Raw genomic sequence first — 24,798 nt, forward strand, 5'->3', positions numbered from 1 at the left:
TCCTGCACACTAGGGGCAATTTACAGAGGCCAATTAACCCACAAACCTGCACGTCTTTGGTTGATTGATATATAATATAAGAAAATAACTGCAGATGCTGGTACAAATCGAAGGTATTTATTCACAAAATACTGGAGACCTGCTGAGTTACTCCAGCATTTTGTGAATAAATACCTTTGGTTGATTGATGGTCAGTGCGGACTCGGTGGGCTGAAGGGCTTGTTTCTACGCTGTATCTTTAAACTAAACGTGGACTCTGATCAAAGGTCTTAGTCCTCAAACATTCACTCTGTTCCTCTTTCCACAGATGCTGCCTGACCTGTTGAGTATTTCCAACAATTTTTGTTTTTTAGCAGCTTCTTTTTATTTTCATTGACTATAAATAACAGTTGCATTTGATGATTAGAAAGGGATTAAAGATGCCAAAAAAGTATTACAAGCTAATCAACATATTTATTGTTTTCGTTTTTTTTACCCTCAAGGTTTATTTGCAGCTAAACTTTGTGACATCTTCTGAACTTCCTAACTTGGTCATTCCCCTTCTTTTCCCTCACAGTCTTCTTGCAGAGTGAGCAGGAACACACTTAGTGGATACTTCCTGGCTGGCAGAGATATGTCTTGGTGGCCGGTGAGTATGGACTTAATGATTTTCAATACGGCCCTTCATGGCCAATGTTCACCACTGCATTATGTCAGTGTAATAATTTGTGCTGCAGATGCTGTTTTTTTTTAGTTTTTAGAAGTACAGCGTGGAAACAGGTCCTTCGCCCCACCGGGTCCACGCCGACCAGCGATCCCCGCACACTAACACTATCCTACACGCACTGGGGACAATCTACAATTATACCAAGCCAATTAGCTTACAAACATGTACGTCTTTGGAGTGTGGGAGGAAACCGGAGCACCTGGAGAAAACCCACGTGGCCGTGGGGAGAATGTACAAACTTGGTACAGACAAGCACCCACAGTCAGGATCAAACCTAGGTCTCTGGTGTTGTGAGGCAGCAACTCTACCGCTGTGCCACATGCTGTGATGAGTGGAAATGCTGCAGCCAATTTACACAAAGCAAGCTCTCATTAATATAATGAACTATTGACCCGATCATCTGTTTTTAATGATAGAACAGCAGCACCAACCCCTCTCGATGTAAAAAATCTTGCTTCATAAATCTCCTTTAAACTTCCCTCTCTCTTTAAATACGCTTTCTAGTATTTGATATTTCCATCCTGAAAATACATTGACTCTCTACCGTGTCTCTGCCCCTTTTATTTGTTGTTCAGATGGATGTGAGGGGATCTTAAACAAAGTGCTGGAGTAACTCAGCAGGTCAGGCAGCATCTCTGGATAACATGGATAGGTGACGTTTCAGGTCGAGGCCCTTTCTTCAGACTGAGAACATAGATAGGTGATGTTTTGGGTCAAGAACCTTCTTCAGGCTTGACCCGAAACATCATCTATCCATGTTCTCCATAGATGCTGCCTGACCAGTTGAGTTACTCCAGCACTTTGTGTCCTTTCTCTGCTGTGTGGGATGTGCATGTCAGGGTTGTGCATCAGTCTGGGCGCAATGCATGGTTGGGACACTAGAGGGCAGGCAAAAGCCATTCTCCCTTATCCACTAGTAGAGTGGATAAGGGAGAACCATTCGATGTGTTATATCTGGACTTTCAGAAGGCCTTCGACAAGGTCCCACATAGGAGATTGGTGTACAAACTTAAAGCACACGGTATTGAGGATTCAGTGTTGAGGTGGATAGAAAATTGGTTGGCGGACAGGAAGCAAAGAGTAGGAATAAACGGGTCCTTTTCGGAATGGCAGGCAGTGACTAGTGGGGTACCGCAAGGCTCAGTGCTGGGACCCCAGTTATTTACAGTGTATATTAATGATTTGAACGAGGGAATTGAATGCAACATCTCTAAGTTTGCGGATGACACGAAGCTGGGTGGCAGTGTTAGCTGCGAGGAGGATGCTAGGAGGCTGCAGAGTGACTTGGATAGATTAGGCGAGTGGGCAAATGCATGGCAGATGCAATATAATGTGGATAAATGTGAGGTTATCCACTTGGCGGCAAGAACAGGAAAGCAGAGTATTACCTGAATGGTGAACGATTAGGAGAAGGGGAGATGCAACGTGACCTGGGTGTCATGGTGCACCAGTCATTGAAAGCAAGCGTGCAGGTGCAGCAGGCAGTGAAGAAAGCGAATGGTATGTTGGCATTCATAGCAAGAGGATTTGAGTTTAGGAGCAGGGAGGTTCTACTGCAGTTGTACAGGGCCTTGGTGAGACCGCACCTGGAGTATTGTGTGCAGTTTTGGTCTCCTAATCTGAGGAAAGACGTTCTTGCCTTAGAGGGAGTACAGAGAAGGTTCACTAGATTGATCCCTGGGATGGAGGGACTTTCATATGAAGAAAGACTGGATAGACTAGGCTTGTACTCGCTGGAATTTAGAAGACTGAGGGGGGATCTTATAGAAACATATAAAATTCTTAAGGGGTTGGAGAGGCTAGATGCGGGAAGATTGTTCCCGATGTTGGGGGAGTCCAGAACCAGGGGTCACAGCTTAAGGATAAGGGGGAAGTCTTTTAGGACCGAGATGAGAAAACATTTCTTCACACAGAGAGTGGTGAATCTGTGGAATTCTCTGCCACAGAAGGTAGTTGAGGCCAGTTCATTGCCTATATTTAAGAGGGAGTTAGATGTGGCCCTGTTTGCTAAAGGGATCAGGGGGTATGGAGAGAAGGCAGGTACAGGTTACTGAGCTGGATGATCAGCCATGAAGGGCCGAATGGCCTACTCCTGCACCTAGTTTCTATGTTTCTATGTCATGAATCACACTGTTGCTGCCCTGATCATGCACCAGCTTGATCCTTCCCTTCCTCACAGATTGGGGCATCGCTGTTTGCCAGTAGTGAAGGTTCGGGACTGTTCATCGGACTGGCTGGCACCGGGGCAGCTGGAGGAATCGCCGTGGCTGGGTTCGAATGGAACGTAAGTTTAACAATCAACCTACCTCCAAAAGAATGCACGATTGATTGGGGAAAAAGGACACAAAGCGCTTGAGTAACTCAGTGGGTCAAGCAGCATCTCTGGAGGACGTGGATAGGTGATGTTTCAGGTCGGGGTCAATAAAAAGGATCGCAACCTGAAATGTCACCTATTCATGCTCTCCTTTGTCAGACCGAGAACATGGATAGGTGACGTTTCTTGTCGAGACCCATCTTCAGGCTCGACCCAAAACGTCATCTATCAGTCACATTCTCCAGAGATACTGCTGGCCCACTGAGTTACTCCTGCACTTTGTGTCCTTTTGTGTAAACCAGCATCTGCAGATTCTTGTTTCTGCATGACTGATTGTTTTTTTTTTTACCTAATAAGATAATAACTTCTAATAAGACACAACCTGTTTAAGTTTGGGGTCATGATATTATGGCTATGTATATGGGCTAACAATCCATATCCAAATTTAGCCCGAAGAATGGTCCCGATCTGAAATGTGTCACCTAGCCATGTCCTACCTGACCTGCTGAGTTACTCCAGCACTTTGTGTCCTTTTGTGAATCCAAATTTAGGAGCTGGACCAATAATTCTAGATCAATTTCAATTCCAATTGCAATAACAAGAAAACTCATCTTCAAATAAAATAAGTCCAGAGTAAAATTCAGGTTGGGTAATGACGACACTGATTTGCTAATATTTATTGGGGAAGGAAATTAGATACGTCAAGGTCTAAATGTAACCAGGCAAACAGCAGTGCCTTTGATTCCAATGAGATCTCTGACATGTCCAAGCACATGAGTGAGTTGCAGGGCAAATAGACTGCAGGAGTACGTGCTGAGGGACGCACTGAAGCTCGGTGCAGCCAACGCCAAGGCTCTGTGGGGGAGTCTAGGGTCTTTCAGCCACTGGATATTGAGGGGCAGAGGCCGGTGGAGACACCCCTCAAACAAGGGACAGGATATGACCTCACGTAACCACATGAGTGGCAAGGGTGTTTTGTTTAAAGACAGGTGCAACCATTACTGATTATGACACCGTTGGATGTATAGAGAATGTATGAAGTTTTTTTGCACAGTTTTTGTTTTGTCCATACTTTTTACGCTGATTAAAGTTTATTTTTGATACTAGAAAAATAGAGAATGTCTACAAACAAAGAACATTTTTTTTTACTTTACAGGCTGGTAAATTGGTCGAAGCTAGTAGAACTGTTGCCTCACAGTGACAGAGACATGGGTTCAATTCTGACTGCGGGTGCTCTTTTTATGGAGTTTGCACGTTCTCCCCGTGACCGCGTGGGTTTTCTCCAGGTGCTCCGGTTTCCTCCCACACTCCAAAGAGGAGCAGGTTTGTAGGTAAATTGGCTCCTGCAAAATTGTAAATTGTCCCGAGTATTAGGATCGTACAAGTGTACGGGGAGATCGCTGGTCGGCAGGGACTCGGTGGGCCGAAGGGCCGGTCTCCGTGCTGATTCTCTAAAGTCCAAAGACTAAAATCCAAAGATAATAGAGCAGTGCAAGACAGACCACCCGACCCTAAAAACCGTAGTATGTCATGGTGCCATTTTAGTAGGCAGAAACTTGCAGAAACATTTTAAAAGAAAAGTAACAAAAATCTGTGAACTGATAGATGAGATATATTCTGCATTTTTATGGTATCATCACACATAGTTCCCCCCAAAACACTGATTGCACTGCGAGAGGCATCGCGAACGGTGGGTTTTGCTTACTAAAATGGCGGACGTTCCGCTCCTTTGCGTACTACACTATAGGCGATTTCAACGGAGTGGTTCATCTTGCTCCTCTAGTATCTTTGCTAAAATCTAAAAGACCGCATGGGTTTCCTCCTGAAATGCAAAATCCCCATTGACTCCCAGCAACTTTGGGTGCTGAGATGCAGCGGCTCCACTGGCTTCTGCCAATTTACCGGCCTGTAAATTGTTCATTAGGTGTGGACGTGATTGGGAAGCCTGAGTTCCTCATTCTCTATTTTTTAAATTTCACAAAATAAACTTTAGTCAGAATAAAACATGTATATACGCAACAAAAACATGTATATACGCAACAAAATACATTGTCTATACAGTGCCACTGTGCCACAGTGAATTTCCAGTGCTTCTCTTCCCCTTTATTAAATGGTGTCCCAAATTAAGACTTTATTACCACATAATTAACTCACTGTCCTAGAGTTAACATCACCACCATACTTTGCCCAAAACAGGGTCAATCCTTTCCCTGTTAAACCCCACTGGTTTTAATTATAAATTTCCTTGGCACTTTGCATAGCTTAAATATTTCACGCGATTTCATTAATCCGTCTACAAAATACCTTCTCCATGTGTCACCCATGATCGGCTGACATCAGTGTTAGTATCCATCATTCAGTCGATGTACCTAAAGCAGGTTTATTATTTTAAAACATAATTATTTTATTGGGTGTTTCCTTGTAATCCCAAGAAGCAATTAGGGTGTAAATAGAAACCGGATTTGTTTTGGTGGTTATTATGAGATTAAAATGTTTTCCTGGTTGCTTGTGTCGAACACGCAATCCAGTCAGTGGTGGGTCACGTCACGCTTGGTTTCCAATGTTCTGCTTCGGTGACTTCAAAAGAGATGAATTTTAGTTTAGTTTAGTTTATTATTGTCATGTCTACTGAGGTACAGTGAAAAGCTTTTTGTTGCGTGCTATGCAGTCAGCGAAAAAACTATACATGGTTATAATTAAGCCGTCTACAGTGTACAGGATAAAGGGTATCAGGTTTAGTGCAAGATAAAGGCCGATTAAAGATAATTCCATGATCTCCAATGGGGCAGATGGGAGGTCAGGACCGCTCTAGATGGTGAGAGGACGGTTCAGTTGTCTGATAACAGCTGGGAAGAAACTGTCCCTGAATCTGGAGGTGTGCGTTTTCAAACTTCTGTACTTCTTGTCTGAAGGGAGAGGGGAGAAGAGGGAGTGACCTTGATTATGCTGGTGGCCTTGCCGAGGCATCGTTAAGTGTAAATGGAGTAAATGGAAAGGAGGTTGGTTTGTGTGATGGCCTGGGCTGTGTCCACAACTCTGCAATTTCCACCGTACTTGGATGGAGCTGTTCTCAAACCATGCTGTGATGCATTCCGATAAAATGCTTCCTATGGTGCATCTGTAGAAGTTGATGAGTGTTGTTGGGGACATGCCGATCTTCCTAAGCCTAAGTCAAATTGCTGGTGATATTTATTCCTAAGAACTTGAAGCTTTCAACCATCTCTACTTTACGCCATCAATGTATACAGAATGTATGTGTACCACTTCCTGAAGTCGATCACAATCTCAGAGAATTGCAGAGATGGTGTGAACATAGAACTTAGGTCAATATGGCAGGAACAGGCCCTTCGGCCCACAATGTCTGTGCTGAACATGATGCCAAGACCAGATCTTATCTGCCTGCACATAGTTTTTATCCCTCAATTCCCTGCATATCCATATGCCTATCCAAAAGTTTCTTAAATTCCAATATTTATTATCTACCTTTAACAACACACTCACCAGTGCGTTTTAGGTATTCACTACCCTCTGTGTAAAATAACTTGCCCTGCACATCTCCTTTAAACTTTGCCCCTGTCACCTCAACATTATGTCCTCTGCTATTTGATATTTCCATCTGAGGAGAAAGGGTATGAATGTCTACCCTATCCATGCCTCTCATCATTTTATATAGTTCTGTCAGGTCTCCCTTCAACCTCAGGTGTTCCAGAGAAAACAATCCAAATCTGAAGAAGGGTTCTGACCTTAAACATCATCTAATCCTTTTTCCCCTGAGATGCTGCCTGACCACTGAGTTACACAAACATTTTGTGTCCATCTCCAAGTTTATCCAACCTCTCCCTGTGGCTAATACACGCAAATCCAGGCATCTTTCGATGAAAAATCCTCTGCACCCTTTCCAAAGCCTTAGCGTCCTTATTATAATATGAACCATATTATATCAAACTCTTGCCCCATAACAAAACTCGCAGAGCATTTCGGCTAGCACATAAAACAATAATCGCTTGGAGCATCAAAATCATTCTACACCAGCACAATGTGTACTTCAATTAACTTTGGAAAATGAAAATAGAATTTAGCGTGACGTGCAAGGATAAAATTACCCCCATTTCCCAAAACCTATCCAGGCCATCCTCCCGTTATAACAGAACCATTTAGAACATCAATAGGTCTACAAGTCATAAATGCAGTGTACTAGCAAGATGTCTAAGTAAAAACATCAGCCCACCAAGGCCAACATGTCGTTCAACCAGGGCATTTAACTCAACCATTCTGAGATCTCTGCAAGATGCAATGATATGGAGAATGGAGGAATGTCTTTAGTCAGAGGGTGATGAATCTGTGGAATTCTTTGCCACAGACGGCTGTGGAAGCCAACTCTTTGGGTATTTTTAAAGCGGAGATTGATTGGTTCTTGATTAGCAAGGGCATCAAAGGTTATGGGGGGAAGGCAGGGGAATGGGATTGGGAGGGAAATATAGATCAGCCGTGATTGAATGTTAGAGCACACTCGATGGGCTGAATGGATTAATTCATCTGTTCATAAGTTCTAGAAGTGGGATTAGCCATTCGGCCCATCGAGTCTACTCCGCCATGGTTGATCTACATTTTTCTCTAAATCTTGTAAGGATTTCATTGTGCCGTTTTTGGATTTATGACAATAAAACTTCTTGACTCTTGACTGCAGGTGCTGTCTGTGGGGAGTTTGCATGTTCTCCCTGTGGCCGCATGGGTTTCCTTCGGGTGCTCCAGTTTCCTCCCACATCCCCAAAACACGCAGATTTGTAGCTGAATTGGCCTCTGTAAATTGCCCCTTCTGTGTAGGGAGTGGTTGAGAAAGTGGGACAACATGGAACCAGTGTGAATGGTTGAGCATTTGACAGCACTGGGCCTGTAGTCACTGGAGCTTAGAAGAATGAGAGGGGACCTCATTGAAACGTACTGAATAGTGAAGGGCTTGGATAGAGTGAATGTGGAGAGGATGTTTCCACTAGGACTAGAGGTCATAGCCTCAGAATTAAAGGACATTCCTTTAGGAAGGAGATGAGGAGGAATTTCTTTAGTCAAAGGGTGGTGAATCTGTGGAATTCTTTGCCACAAAAGTTCGTGGAGGCCAAGTCAGTGGATATTTTTAAGGCAGAGATAGATTCTTGATTAGTACTGGTGTCAGGGGTTATGGCGAGAAGGCAGGGGAATGGGATTAGGGAAGAGAGATAGATCAGCCATGATTGAATAGCAGAATAGGCACGGTGGCGCAGAGGTAGAGTTGCTGCCTTACAGCGAATGCAGCGCCGGAGACTCGGGTTCGATCCTGACTACGGGCACCGTCTGTACGGAGTTTGTACGTTCTCCCCGTGACCTGCATGGGTTTTCTCCGAGATCTTCGGTTTCCTCCCACACTCCAAAGACGTACAGGTATGTAGGTTAATTGGCTGGGCAAATGTAAAAATTGTCCCTAATGGGTGTAGGAATATGTTAGTGTGCGGGGATCGCTGGGCGGCGCGGACCCGGTGGGCCAAAGGGCCTGTTTCTGCGCTGTATCTTTAAATCTAAAAAAAAAATCAAAATAGACTTGATGGACTGAATGGCCCAATTCTACTCCTATCTCTTATGACCTTTGGATCAATGGTCAGCTGGGCTCAGTGGGTTTCCACATTGTATCTTTTAAACTTTCAATCTATCTTTCAATATAACAACCTGACACTGGGATACATAAGATACGAAGGAGAGGTGTTTGCAAATCTAACTTATGATGAGTGTCTTAGAGGGAAAGAGATGAGAGGAAGGAAAGTATAGGAAGGACATTCCAGATGAAACAAGGCTCTTTCAAAGAGCCATCACAGGTGCATTGGGCCGAATCACCTCCTTTGTGATGTTTGACACAAGGAACTGTAAGTGCTGCCTTGCCAAAACAGACACAAAGTGCTGGAGTAACTCTGCTTTTGGCTGGGACCCTGATGCTAGATTTAATTTAATAAGCAATTAGTCAACTTCTGTAATCGAATAACAACTCTATGATGCTTTTAACAGGCCACCTATGTGCTACTGTTGATGGCTTGGGTATTCGTACCCGTCTACATATCCTCAGGGGTAAGTATATCTTGGGCATCTCCATCATCTACAGGGGATATTGAAGGTGGATTCTACTTACGCTAATTTGCTTCTGCCAAACTTTTGTCACAGATAGTGACCATGCCGGAATACCTACAAAAACGATTTGGAGGAGAAAGAATTCGGATGTATCTGTCTGCCCTGTCACTGCTGCTGTCTGTCTTCACAAAGATATCTGTAAGTAAAGCCTTTGTTTCCATTCAACATTGTGTGTGTGTGGGATTCATAAATCACAGGAGCAGAATTAGGCCATTCAGCCCATTCAGTCAACTACGCCATTCAATCATAGCTGATCTATCTTTCCCTCTCAACCCCATTTTTCTGCCTTCTCAAGAAGCCGACAATGAAACTTTAGACATTAGAGACTTTAAGACTTTAGCGATACTTAGTTTAGTTTAGAGATACAGAGTGGAAACAGGCCCTTTGGCCCACCAACTCAGCACTGATCAGTGATCCCCATACACTAACACTATCCTACACACTAGGTACAATTTTATAATTTTTACTGAAGCCAAATAACCTGCAAACCTGAATGCCTTTGGAGTGTGGGAGGAAACCGGAGCACCCAGAGAAAACTCACGCATCACAGGAAGAATGTACAAACTCCGTACAGACAGCTTCCATAGTTAGCATCAAACCTGGATCTCTGGCATTGTAAGGCAGCAACTCTACCATGGCGCCATTTTGTTATTGTCACATTGGGGGCGGCACAGTGGCACAGCGGTAGAGTTGCTGCCTTACCATGCCAGAGACCCTGGTTCGATTCTCACTACGGGTGCTGCCTATATAGCGTTTGTACGTTCTCCCTGTGACCTGCGTGGGTTTTTTTTCCAGGGTCACCAGTTTCCTCCCACACTTCAAAGACGTACAGGATTGTAGGTTTGATGGATTGGTAAAATTGTAAATTGTCCCTAGGATAGTGTGTGTGGATCACTGGTCGGCGCGGACTCAATGTGCCAAAGGTATGTATATACGCCGTATCTCTAAACTAAACTAAACTAAATTAACCTGCACATCTTTGGAATGTGGATAGGAACCGAGCACCCGGAAAAAACCCACGCAGTCACAGGAAGAATGTACAAACTCCATGCAGACTGCACCCGTAGTCAAGATTGAACCCTTGTCTCTGGCACTGTGAGGCAGCAACTCTACTGCTATACCACTGGTTGCCCCCAATGTGACAATAATAAACCTAAACCTCATCATCAAACTTGGCTCAGCGTTCTCTGGAGAGATCAGCACCCATGGAGAACTGACTATCTCATTAACCTTGACACAAAGGCATCAATGATATTGATGAAGTGGGGGGGTTAGGTGCCACTTCCTGATAAAGGGATGCTGCATCTTGACCAGTTTGTGTCTTCGAAAGGCTTTTCTTGTACCAAAACATCACATCCACAATATCAATCTGACTTTTATATACAGATTAAAAATTTCTGACTGTACGAAACTAAATGAGCTTTTAAAATAATGGATGACTTCCATTAATAACGCATCAACACAAATTAGCCACGTTAATGCTAATTTTTTAACATACCACTTTTTAGAGTGGTGGGGGCCTGGAACACGCTGCCAGGGATGTTGGTGGCGGCAGATACAATAGTGGCATTTAAGAGGCTTTTAGATAGGCTGGGAATGGAGTGACATGGATCATGTCCAGGCTGGGGAGAGTAGTTTAACAACATCATGTTCGGCACAGACACTGTGGGCTGAAGGGCCTGTTCCTCTGTTAGACTGTTCTATGTAAACCACCATATAAATATGTCTTTATTTGTTTTTCTGTTTTATTTAACGTCTTCCCTTTCATTAACTGTTGTATCAACATCTTCAACCACTTCCCTGTATGGCTGATTGACTCTAAGACTGTGTGACTCAGTCTATGACTCAATTAAGCTGTACAGCCTTAACTGAGTCATAGGGTCATAGAATCATAGAGCCATACAGTGCGGAAACAGGCCCTTCAGCCCAATTTGTCCATGCTGACTATGCTGCCCCTCTACACTAGCCCCACCTGCCCATATTTGGCCCATATCCATCTACGCCTTTCCTAGATAGACACTAAAAGCTGGAGTAACTCAGCGGGACAGGCAGCATCTCTGGAGAGAAGGAATGGGTGACGTTTCAGGTCGAGACCCTTCTTCTGACCTCTCCATGTACCTGTCCAAGTGACTATTAAATGTTGTACTGGTTGAGTACTGATGTAGGTGTACAGATATAACCGTGCCTGTTTAACCTAAGGTGCATTATTTTCTGGTCAACCTGCCTCCTGTTCTCTGGTGATATAATGAACAGGTTAGACTGTTTATTTCCATGATTACAGCATGGATACTCATCAGCGTAACTCCATATCAGGCATCAAGCTCAAATGTCACATCTCTGTCATCCAATATCATGACGACATTTAGTGGTTGTAATGTTTTGAAATCAGATTCTTTTTTTTAGAACATAGAACGTATTCAGTTTTGGGCATCATGTTATAGGAAATATTTTGTCAAGCTGGAAAGCATATAGAGAAGATTTACAAGAAGATTTATGAGGATGTTTCTGACCCGAGGGCTTGATACACAGTCTCTTGCCCAGAGTAGGGGAATCAAGAAGCAGAGGACATAGATTTAAGGTGAGGGAGGAAAGATTTAATAGGAACCTGAGGGGTTGGGTGCATGGAACGAGCTGCCGGAGGAGGTACGATCGCAACGTTTAAGAAATATTTGTACAGGTTTATGGATAGGATAGGTTTAGAGGCATGTGGGCCAAACACAGGCAGGTGGGACTAGTGAAGAAGGGACATGTTGGCCGGCGTGGGCACGTTGGGCTGAAGGGCCTGTGTCCACCCTGTAAAGACTATGACTCTAACAGTACAGCACAGGAACAGGCCCATCGGCCCATTATGCCTGTGCTGAACGTGATGCCAAGACCAGCTCTTATGTGCCTGCGCATTATCCATTGAATCCCATTCTCTAATGTCTATGTGCTTATCCAAAAGTCTCTTAAACACTGCTATCATATCTGCCTCAACCACCACCCCCAGCAGCACGTTCCAGGCACCCACCATCCTCAGTGTAAAATAAGTTGCCCCGCACATCTGCACATTTAAACTTTGCCCCTCTCACCTTAAAGCTATGGCCCCTAGCATTTGATCTTCACATCGTGGGTAAATGGTTCTGATTGTCTACCCAATCTATGTCTCTTGTAATTATATATTATGCTTATTTGTTTTGCTGTGAAGCTTTGGAACACAGTGTTTTACTGCTAGTGCAAAGTGCATGGTGTTCCTTGACTCCACTGGTCTCATTTGTAGGTCCTGCATGTTTCATCTTGATGATTCCACTTCTTGGGCAATATTCAGCGCATCCTGAAAAGCCAGATACACCTCTCATAACAACAGCCTCTGAACATCCAAGTGTCATTTACCTACCACCTCCTCTGGCAGCTCATTCCGTATACGCACCGCCCTCTGAGTGAAAAAGCTGTCCCTCGGGTTCCCATTAAATCTTTGCCATCGCCATCTTTGTTTAAACCTGTGTCCTCTGGTTCGTGATTCTCCTACCCTAGGTGAAAGGTTCTGTGCATTCACCCTATTGATTCCCCTCATGATTTTATACACCTAGTTTTAGGTTTCGAGATACAGCGCGGAAACAGGCCCTTCAGCCCGCTGTGTCCACGACAACCAGCGATCCCCGTGCACTAGCGTTATCCTACGCATACTGGGGACAATTTACAGTTTAACCAAGCCAATTAGCCTACAAACCTGTACGTGTTTGGAGTGTGGGAGGTAACCGGAGCACCCAGAGCTCCTGGAGAAAACCCACGCATGTCACTGGAAGAACGTACAAACTCCACAATGACAGCCTAATCGCAATTGGACCCAGGTCTCTGGCACTGTCAGCCAGCAACTCTACCGCTGCGCCATTGTGTCACCCCTACAAGATCATGCCTCATCCTCCTGCGCTATAAGGAATTAAGTCTTAGCTTGCCCACCTCTCCCTATAGCTCAGGCCTTCGAGTTCTGGCAACATCATAAAAAGTCTCAGGTAGGCTGTTTATGTACAGGCTCAACCCCTCTCCATCAAGCATTTTAAAGACTCTGTTCCCCTGAATCCCTTGTGCACCAAGGTGATCCTAGTTAATACTTGGAATATGAAATACACTCCTATCATTACTCTAAATTAAATTCCTATTGGATTTTCTAGATTACACCTGTGACAATGACCACACCTTAGAAATATTCCTTTGGCTATGAAATGCTTTGGGATTTCCTGAGGTAGTGAAAGGTGCTAACAAGACTTTCACTTTAGAAATACAGCATGGAGACAGGCCCTTCGGCCCACCAGCGATCGCCCCGTATACTAGCACTATCCCACCTGCTAGGGACAATTTGCAGAAGCCAATTAGCCTACAAACCTGCACACCTTTGGAATGTGGGAGGAAACCAGAGCACCTGGAGAAAACCTATGCGATCACAGGGAGAACGTACAAGTTCTGTACTGACAGCACCCATAGTCAAAATTGAACCATTGTCTCTGGAGCTGTAAGACAGCAACTTTGCCTCTGCGTCACTGTGCCATATTTGGTATATGTTATCACTCCTAGACACTTATATTTACCTCCAGTTTTCCATTTCTTTGAGTTGGAATGATCAACTTAAGTGAAATTCTGAGATACAAGGAACGGCAGATGCTGGTTTACAAAATAAAATGTACCTAACCTAAACATTGAATTCTCCCAATTTTAGGTAACCAGCCTACAATCTCCTGTTTTCCCCCTGTCTTCCCTGTAGCCCACCTCGGTTCACACCCATTTCTCCCCTCCTCCTCCCCTGAACCCTTCCACACTTATTTCTTCCTCACCCTTCATAATTCACACCTCCTCTATCCTAATCCTACAGCATTTTATCCATTCATCCCTGACCTTTGTTCAATCATTTGCTAGTCAAAAAACCCAACCCCACCTACATCCACCTATCACTTGCCTGCCCTTGTCCTACCCCTTCTCTTTTTGAACCTTCTCCCCCCCCTCCCCCAACCACAATCAGTCTGAAGAAGGGTCCCGAACTGAAAAGCCATCTATCCATGTTCTCCAGATGTATTACCTGACCCGTTGAGTTAGTCCAGCACTTTGTGTCTTTTTTAACTACCATTCGATTGACCACAGCACCTATGAATTTTATTTCCACTGATTCTAAAGCCCTTGTTCTTTTTGATGACTTCTTAACTAGTCTGTTTGATTTATTAATGGTTGAGCCATTTCCTACAGATCATGACTGCTAGTACAAAAGGTTTCATATATCAAATGTTTATGACTAAATACTTCTCGTATGAGGTTTGATGTCCAAACATGTCATGTTAAACCTGTTGCTTCAGCAGATTCTCATTCCAGTAGCATTTATCACGGAAGCCGTCTGAGAGGTTTATCTGGAGTCTAGTCGTTGTAATGGGCGATTGTAAGGATTTTCTTTCTCAGCCCGAAGTCATTTTCTTTCTCTTTGAGTTTGAAGAAGGGTCTCAACCCAAACGTCACCTATTCCCTTTCTCCAAAATTGATGCCTGACCCGCAGAGTTATTCCAGCAGTCTGAAGAGGGATCTTGATCCAAAACATCACCTATTCCTTTTCTCTGGAGATGCTGCCTGACCTGCTGAGTTACTCCAGCATTTTGTGTCTACCTTCTTTCGTGCAAACCTGCCTTCCTGATCAAAGGACATAAACCCTGGCTCTTTAGTTAATAAAAGTTAATAATAGTTAACAAAAGTTAATAAAATGTTAAGGTGAGGGGGGAATATTTATAGGAATATATAAGGTATATTTTTTACACAAAGGAGAGTAGGTATATGGAACAAGCTGCCAGAGGATGTTGTTGAGGCAGGTACTATCACAACATTTAAAAAACATTTGGACAGGTACTTGGATAGGACAGGTTTAGAGAGATTTGGGCCAAACGCAGGCAGGTGGGATTAGTGCAGATGAGGCATGTTGGTTGGCGTGGGCAGGTTGGGCCGAAGGGCCTATTTTCATACTCTATGACTATGACTCAAATAAGTGTAGATTAGTTTTGTTTACTCAAATGTGAAATGATCTTGGTTGAACATGAAAAGACACCATTCAGTGCAGATAGAGGAGAAAAGAATAGAAATTAAGGAACAAATAGTGATCCCACAATGTGATGATAGTTTCTTTGAATGATAGGGGGAAGCTATTCACCCAATGAGCCCTGCTATCTCATTGTTAGATTAATTCCACTCCCTTTTGTCCAAAGAAAAAATGTTGGTCATCAATCTGAAGTGCCAGCTCATAAGTTCAAAATTCATAGGAGCTAGTATAGGCCATTCGGCCCATCGAGTCTACTCTGCCATTCAATCATAGCTGATCTATCTTTTCCTTCCAACCCCATTCTCCTACCTTCTCCTCAAAGCTTTTGACACCCAAACTAATCAAGAATCTGTCAATCTCCACTTTAGAACTACCGAATGACTTGGCCTCCACAGCCATCTGTAGTAATTCACCACCCGATGACTTAAGAAATTCCTCCTCATCTCCCTTGTAAAAGTACGTCCTTTTATGTTGCGACTGTGTCCTCTAGTCCTAGACTCTCCCACTAGTGGAAACATCCTCTCCACATCTCCACGCTCAGTTCTCCATGGATGTTTCCTGATCTGCTGAGTATTTTCTGTTTTGTAGGAAAATAACTGCAGATGCTGTACAAATCGAAGGTATCACAAAATGCTGGAGTAACTCAGCGGGTCAGGCAGCATCTCTGGAGAGAAGGAATGGGTGACATTTCGGGTCGAGACCCTTCTTCAGACTGATGTCGGGGAGGCGGGACAAAGAAAGGATGTAGTTGGAGACAGGAAGACAGTGGGAGAACTGGGAAGGGGAGGGGAAGAGAGGGACAGAGGAGCTATCTAAAGTTAGAGAAGTCAATGTTCATACCGCTGGGGTGTAAGCTGCCCAAGCGAAATATGAGGTGCTGTTCCTCCAATTTGCAGTGGGCCTCACTATGACACTGGAGGAGGCCCATGACAGAAAGGTCAGACTGGGAGTGGGAGGGGGAGTTGAAGTGCTGAGCCACTGGGAGATCAGGTTGGTTAAGGCGGACTGAGCGAAGGTGTGGAGCGAAACGATCGCACAGCCTGAGTTTGGTCTCGCCGATGTAGAGAAGTTGTCATCTGGAACAGTGGGTACAATAGATTTTCTGTTTTGAGTTTGGCACCTGCAATATTTTTGCTTTTCAAACCCACTCCCTTGTCCCTACTCCAATGCTAGGTTTAGGTTTAAGTTTATTATTGTCTTGCGTTCCATGCTTTCTTCTTGTTTGAAAAGCTTTGTTTGCATTTCTATCCAATCAGATTAGATAATACTATATTATATTGTAGATACAATTACGTCAAACTCAAGTGCACCAGATAGAGCAAAGGGGAACATACCGAGTGCAGAATATAGTTCTCAGCATCCTCTGCAAGTGATGTAACTGGTAAATACCCCTTTGGTACATTCGTCTTCAGCAGTCCAGGTCTTGAGTATAAATGTTGGGATGTTATGTTGCAGTTGTACGACAAATTGGTGAGGCCGCATTTGGAGTATCGTGTTCTATTTGGCACCCTGCCATAGGAAGGATGTCATTAAGCTGGAAAGAGTGCAGAGAAGATTTATGAGGATGTTGCCAGGACTTGAGGGCTTGATCTTGAGGGAAACGTTAGGTAGGATAGTACTTTATTCCTCGGAGTGCAGGAGGCTGAGGTGTGATCTAATAGAGGTGTATAAACCCTGAGGGGAATAGATTGGGTGAATTTATAGTAGGTAATATTTAATAATATTTTAATGATTTATTAATTAGCCCTTTAAAAAATATTATTTGTGTTTATTCACTTATTCATGTTGAGAGCAAAACAATGATGGCATTTTCTTTGCCTCTCTAGACAGACCTGTACTCAGGGGCCCTGTTCGTACAAGTCTGCCTCGGATGGAACCTATACCTCTCGACAGTTCTGATGCTGGTTGTCACAGCTCTATACACCATAGCAGGTAATGAACCATTCGCCTAACCGCGCAGAATTGCTACTAGTCTAAAATAGAGTTCTTTAAAAAAGTAAATGTTGGAAATGCTCAGCTGTTGTGAAGAATATTAACAGGTCAACCATTCAGTAAAGGAGGGTTCCGGAACATCCTGCAGCTCCTCCAAAAGGTTTAAACTTTTAGAGTTTAGAAATACGGCGCGGACGGAATTGGGCCCTTAGGCCCATCGAGTCTGCACTGACCAGCGATCACCCTGTACATTAGTACTATCCTACACACTAGCAACAATTTACAATCATACAGAAGCCGATTAACCTAAAAACCTGCACGTCTTTGGAGTGTGGGAGGACACACGTATGCTTTCCTACACACACTAGGGACAATTTACAATTATACCGAGCCAATTAACCTACAAACCAGGACGTCTTTGGAGTGTGGGATGAAACCGAAGATCCCGGAGAAAACCCACACAGGTCACGGGGAGAACGTATAAACTCCGTACAGACAGCACCCATTGTCAGGATCGAACCCGGGTCTCTGATGCTGTAAGGCAGCAATTCAACCGTTGCGCCACCTTACTGCATACCTCTAACCAGAGTTGATAGCTCAGGGCAGAAGTTCTATTTGGACTTTGTCCTCATGCTTTACAAGTGCTGACTGTGGTTTGAGTTAGTAATCTTAGAATGCTGTTGATTTAAATCAGGGCCGCTAATGTTTCAGTCTATTCTAAAACTCTTTCCCAGCTCATTCATGTTGATACCACCTGCTAACAATCGGCACATTATGTTAAAACCTATCTACAACTCCACAAGATGTATACATGCCCTCAAGGTGCTTTATATCAAGGCTAACTCCTGTTACGGAGTCAGATTTCCAAGGTATTTTCAAAGATCTTTGTTGCAACGAGAATACCTCTCCTTTATATTAAAATGTTGCACTAAATAAGAGTTTCCAACCTGTCACCTGAGCCCATTGTTCAATAATGTTTGATTTGCCAAATCGTGTGTGTGTGCGTGTGTGTGTGTGTGCGAACATGCTTGGGCATGGAATATTGGAAAGTGTTTGCTTATTTGTGTTAAAAAGCTAGTAGACACAGTATATTAGTAATTGTAAAGCACACATAATTATCACAAATGGTCCATTGAGACATATTTGTCGGCGTCAACAAAGGAAGGCACGTCATGGGAATGTCAAATGAATGGGTGTTGGTGGACATGTGACTGCATATGGTGATAGCAATCTCATTATTTCCTGTGGTTGGAAGTCAATTTTTGTCTGTGCTTCTATGAACCGCCTTGAAGCACTTTGATTTCATGAAAATATCACCCGGGAACATAGGATGCAAAATAGGCTATTCAACCTGCAGAGAATTTATCACCAAGTGTAGGGGGAACCCAGCAGGTCAGGCAGCATCTTTGGAGCAAATGGACAATCGACGTTTTGGTTCAGGATCTTTCTCCATAAAAACACTTCATGAGAAAGGGCCCCGACCCAAAATGCCTTTTCTCACATCCCTCCACGGGTGCTGCCTGACACGCTGGGTTCCTCCAGCACGTGGTGTTTTGCTCAAGACCTCAAAAGGGCAGCACAGTGATGCAGCGTTAGAGTTGCTGTCTTACAGCACCAGAGACTCGGGTTCGATCCTGACTACGGGGGCTGTCTGCACGGAGTTTGTACTTTCTCCCTGTGACCTAATGGGTTTTCCCCGGGTGCTTCGGTTCCCTCCCACACTCCAAAGACATACAGGTTTGTAGGCTAATTGGCTTCAGTACATTTGTAAATTGTCCCGAGTGCGTAGGATAGTGCTAGTGGGTGTGGGGTAATCACTGGTCGGCACGGACTTGGTTGGCCGAAGGGCCTGTTTCCCCATTGTATCTCTCAACTAAACTAAAAACAGTTTTAAAATTGACAATGATAGTAGTGAAGCTCGAAGCTATAATACCTTATGTTGTAAAATGGGACTGGTCTTTAGACATTAATTATTTTTTGGTCATATGAAGCTGAAGGAATTTGCTTACTGATTAGGTTGTAATGCTCATTGGTCCATTCATAAGATGGTTGCAGCATTTTGCATGCAAATAATCATTCATCATACAGTATGTAGAAATAAGGGCCTGTGGATGCTTGTAGCAAGGAAAGGCACAGGAAGTAACTCAGTGAGTCAGGCAACATCTCTCGAGAACTTGGATGTCTGAAGAAAGGTTCTGACCTGAAACATGACCTATCTATGATGTCTAGGGATGTTGCCTGACCTGCTGAGTTACTCCAGCACTTTGTGTCTTTCCATCATATGTTGTATGGTGAATTAGCAGATCCTATTTTAAAAGTGCTACTTTTTATCGAATACGAACTGCATTGATAAAGTGGTTGGTAGTTTTGCTTAGTTTAGGTTTATAGATACAACGCAGAAACGGGCCCTTCAGCCCTCCGAGTCCACACCGACCAGCAATGCCTGCACATTAACACTATCCTACACAAGGTAGGGACAATTTACATTTATATTAAGCCAATGAACCTACATACCTGTACGTCTTTGGAGTGTGGGAGGAAACTGAAGATCTCGGAGAAAGGCCACGTGGTTTCGGGGTGAACATACAGACTCCGTACAGGCAGAACCCACAGTCGGGATCGAACCTGAGTCTCTGTTGCCATAAGCCTGCAACTCTACTGCTGCGCCACCGTACCGCCCATTACTGCTACCATAGTAATTGATTGATTAATTTTTTTTATTATATAATAGACCAAGTGGACCCGTTGGGCCCAAACCTCTCCTGCATTGGTGCAGCACCCTCTCCTCACCCTGCCCCTCTCCCCTCTCCCCCCCTCCCCCTCCCCCTCCCTCCTCCCCTCCCCCTCCACACCCCCTCCACACCCCCTCCCTCCACCCCCTTCCCTCCCCCTCCTCTCCCCACCCTCCACCCCCTCCCTCCACACCCCCTTCCTTCACCCCCCTCCCTCCCCCTCCTCTCCCCCCTTCCTCTCCCCCTTCCTCTCCCCTTCCTCTCCCCCTTCCCCTTTCCCTCCCCCCCACTCCATCCCCCTCAACCCCCCTTATCCTCCCTCTTCCCCCCCTCCACCCCCTTCCTCCCTCCACACCCCCTTCCCGCCCTCCTCCCCCTCCATCCCAAGGAGATAGATTTAAACTTTAAAATGTGAATAACTTAAAAAATATAACACCAATTTCAATGAAACCTCTTCCATTAGCACCAAAGGGAAGACGGTGAGTAAGGTGGGCCTAAAATTGTCGCGCTATCGTGTACCGTTTTGGCTGTAGTTCAGGAACAAACAAACAAACAAACGAGAGTTTTAGTATATAGATAATCAATGTACATATTGTGTTCACAGGCCTATTAAGCTTCTGCAAGTAAGAATTCTCTTGTCAGTGCATTTGAGCATATAAACACTCTTCACCCTGGACTCTTGAGAACTCTGGGTGGCACAGTGGTAGAGCTGCTGCCTTACAGAGAACTGGGTAGAACTGTGTTGTCTGTACGTAGTTTGAACGTTCTCCCTGTGACCACGTGGGTTTTCCCACAATCCAAAGACATATAGGTCTGTACATTAATTGGCTTCGGTAAGTTGTAAAATTGTCCCTAGTATGTGTAGGTTAGTGTATGTGGCTTAAGAAAATAACAGCAGATGCTGGTACAAATCGAAGGTATTTATTTCACAAAATTCTGGAGTAACTCAGCGGGTCAGGCAGCATCTCAGGAGAGAAGGAATGGGTGACGTTTCGGGTCGAGACCCTTCTTCAGACTGAGTGTATGTGGCGATCGCTGGGCACCGCGGACTCGGTGCGTCGAAGGGCCTGTTCCTTCGCTGTATCTCTAAAGTAAATAAAAAAGTACTCGTACTTGTACAAAGTAGTTGAGGCCCTCAGGGCCTCCTGAAAGGCCTTTGGAGCCAAGTGGTTTGTGAAGTGTTACCTCGACTGCAGGAAATGCTGCAAACCTGTTTCCACATCACGAGATTTCGCAAGCAGCAATTAAATGAGATCTGCATAATTATAATGGGTGGAAACCCGCAACTGCAGGAGAGGCAACACCTGTACTTATACGTCCATCCAGGGACCCCGACAGTCCTTTCAGGTGAGATAGGGGTTCACATGCACCTCCTCTAATCTCATCTACTGCATCTGGTGTTCCCGATGTGGGCTCCTGTACATCGGCGACACCAAACGTAGACTCGCCAACCATTTCGCTGAACACTTGCTTTTGGTCCGCTGAAGCCTACTGGATCTCCCAGTTGCCAACCATTTCAGCTCCCCTTCCCATTCCCATACTGACCTTTCTGTCCTGGACCTTCTCCATTGCCAGAGTGAAGCCACACGCAAATCGGAGGAACACCACCTCATATTTTACAATCCAACGGTATCAACGGTGAATTCTTTCTTCTTTCTTTCTTTCTTTAATTCATTTTTAATTATTCTTACACTCCCCTCCCCTCAGCGGGTCAGGAAGCATCTCTGGAGAACAGTGAACATCTTCTCCTGACCTGAAACATCGCCTATCCATGTTTTCCAGAGAAGCTGCCTGACATGTTGAGCCACTCCAGCACTTTGTGTCTTTTATTATAAACTAGAACTAGCAGTAACTCGTCTTTATCCCCGGGTGGAGATATCAAATACTAGGGGGCGCAACTCGAACATGAGAAGATGAAAGTTAAAATATTTACACAGAAAGTTGAGCACACAGAGAATGGTGGGTGCCTGGAACGCGATGCTAGGGGAAGTATTGATAGAAACATGAACAGGCGAGGAATGGAGAGATGTTGGAGTTTAAATTGGCACCATGGACAGTGTGGGCCGAAGGGCCTGTTACTGTGCTGTACTTTTCTGTATCGAATGTTAACCCATGTTAGTTGTTCACAGTTTGCAGTCAAAACTGCAACATCTGGGTTCAGGAACAGCTTCTTCCCAACAACCATCAGGCTATTAAACACTACAACCTCCAAATAAGCTCCAAACTACATAGACATGGGTCCATTGTTGCTGTCTTTGAACTATTATTGTTTGTTTGGTGTTATTTATGGATACTGCCTGTCCCAGCTGGAAAGGCTGAGTTACTCCAGCTCTTTCTGCCTTTTTAGCTTAAAGTTTTATTTATATATATATATATATTATACGCACACACAAATACTGAACTTTTTTGATGTATATTATGGTGTTTACTATGTTTACATATCTGCTGTGCTGCTGGAAGTAAGAATTGACAAAAAGACACTCTTGACTCCTGGCGACTGTACAATTGTCACCCATTTTGAAACCACCTCCACCATCCCATCCCATCCCCTCCACCTTTATCCAAAAAGCCTATACATCAGGTTTGTGAAGCTGTCGAGCCACATTTGTTTTTACCCGAGGGTTGAGGTGGGGTGTTGGTGGTGGTGCGGAGGGCTGGAGACCATCGTCAAACATGGGCCGCTGTCCGTGTCTTACCTTGGATTGCAGCCACACCCACTCCATTCCCCTCATCACGGCAGCCCTGCGGTTCACAGGCACCAATAAAAGTCTCATTAAAATATGACAGTCAGACTTAGCCGTAAATAATCATCTACCAGCAGCCTGAAGGACTTTCACTGGTCACGATTTATTGTCCCCGATCAAAGGCGGCACCTGAGACAAAGTTGCCATGGCAACGAAGGTTAGATTCACTTAAGAAACAAATCTCTCTGTCCATACTCTTTAGTAAAATATCCTGCACATGTGTGAAACTCATCTGCCCTCTTCGCTGCTTTGTATTTAACATTTGCTTTCACACCTTCCTTTTCCTCATCCCTTCAGTGTCTTTCAGAAAATGCCTCAGTTCAGTTCAGTTTAGTTTATTGCCAAGTATACCGAGGTACAGTGAAAAGCTTTTTGTTGCGTGCTAACCAGTCAGCAGATAGGACAATACAATCAATCCATTTACAGTGTATAGAGATACATGATAAGGGAATAACGTTTAGGGCACGGTAAAGCCAGCAAAGTCCAGTCAAGGACAGTTCGAGGGACATCAAAGAGGTAGTTAGTAGCTCAGCACTGCTCTCTGGTTGTGGTGGGATGATTCAGTTGCCTGATAACAGCTGGGAAGAAACTGTCCCTGAATCTGGTGGTGTGCGTTTTCACACATCTATACCTTTTGCCGGATGGGAGAGTGGAGAGGAGGGAGTGGCCGGGGTGTGAGTGGTCCTTGATTATGCTGCTGGCCTTGCCGAGGCAGCTTGAGGTATAAATGCAATCGATAGAAGGGAGATTGGTTTGTGTGATGGCCTGGGCTGCATCCACAATTGGCTGCAGTTTCTTACGGTCCTGGATGGAGCTGTTCCCAAACCAAGCTGTGATGTATCCTGATAAAATGCTTTCTATGGTGCATCTGTAGAAGTTGTTGAGAGTTGTAGGGGACATGCCAAACTTCCTAAACCTTCTAAGGTGTGCCTGCTGGGTCGTTGCTTCAATATGGGTGGTCCAGGAGAAGTTGTTGGTGATATTGACTCCGAGGAATTTGAAGTTTTTGACCATCTCTACTTTGGCACCATCAATGCAAACTGGGGTATGCTTCCTGAAGTCGATCACTAGCTCCTTTGTTTGCTGACGTTGAGTTTGTAGAGACCTCCCAATGCCTCCTCACCCTTTTGTGTGCCTTTGGAGAGCCTTATTCATTTGGATCAGTGGATGCCTGTGGAACTCAGACACCTAATGCTGGAGTAACCCCTTCTTCCGTGAGTGCCCGCGTGTCCCTGGAGAGAGAACATGCGGTGCCCACTGCGACTGGAGGCCTTCCGTGAACGCTGGTCGCTGCAGGGTGGGGGGAGGGGGTCGAGTGCACCATGGATAAGGCTGATAATTGATTGACGATTGACTAATTGAGGTTTGCAAACTGCTGGGTAGTTTTGATTTTTCAGGTAGTCTGTAACTGTGATTCATTGATTAAAATCTCCTCTGTTAAGGAAATTAAATGCTGCAGTAACTCAGCGGGTCAGGCAGCATCGCTGGAGAACATGGATAGGTGACGTCGGATCTAGACCCTTCTTCAGAGGTTCTCCGGTGATGCTGCCTGTCCTGCTGAGTTACTCCAGCACTTTGTGCCTTTCCTTGGTAAACCAGCATCTGCAATTCCTTGTTTCTCAGACACCTGTTTACCTCAGAATCTCTTTGCAGCCATTTTTTTCGTGAAGCTTAGAACCTCATCAGTACTATTTTCTAATGAACAAGTAAATGTAATTGAAATAGTGCTGGATTTGATTCAACGGTAAAGTGACCATCATCTATTTAATTTAGTTCAGTTTAGTTAGAGATACAGCATGGAAGCAAGCCCTTCGGCCCAATGAGACTACACTGACCATCGATCACCCATTCACAGTAGTTCTGCGCACTAGGCACAATATACAGAGGGCAAATAAACCCACAAACACGCACATCTTTAGGATGTGGGAGGAAACGGGAGCATCCAGAGATAACCCATGAGGTCACGGGGAGAATGTGCAAACTCCACACCGACAGCACCCAAGGTCAGGATCGAATGTGTCTCTGGTGCTGAGGCAGCAGCTCTACCAGCTGTGCTACTGTTCCATCCCTTAAATCTTTTCCCACAGCTATGCCTTCTAGGTTTACACTCCCCTGCCCTGGGAAGACTATATTTCCTGTCTATGCCTCTCATGACTTTATAAACCCTGCATGTG

General features: G+C 44.6%; 1 protein-coding gene across 1 annotated transcript in view; it reads left to right on the plus strand.

Annotated features, from left to right (window-relative positions):
* The first annotated feature begins 598 nt into the window (after positions 1-598).
* slc5a10 (solute carrier family 5 member 10) overlaps positions 599-24,798 on the plus strand; it is a 90,585-nt gene continuing 66,385 nt past the window's right edge. Inside the window, exons 1-5 of the mRNA XM_078418549.1 lie at positions 599-628; positions 2,886-2,990; positions 9,051-9,110; positions 9,204-9,308; positions 17,043-17,148. Coding sequence (XP_078274675.1) covers positions 614-628; positions 2,886-2,990; positions 9,051-9,110; positions 9,204-9,308; positions 17,043-17,148 — 391 coding nt within the window. The 5' untranslated portion in view covers positions 599-613. The remainder of the gene's footprint in view (positions 629-2,885; positions 2,991-9,050; positions 9,111-9,203; positions 9,309-17,042; positions 17,149-24,798) is intronic.

The sequence above is a fragment of the Rhinoraja longicauda genome, chromosome 21 (assembly GCF_053455715.1).
Source record: "Rhinoraja longicauda isolate Sanriku21f chromosome 21, sRhiLon1.1, whole genome shotgun sequence".
Lineage (NCBI taxonomy): Eukaryota > Metazoa > Chordata > Chondrichthyes > Rajiformes > Arhynchobatidae > Rhinoraja > Rhinoraja longicauda.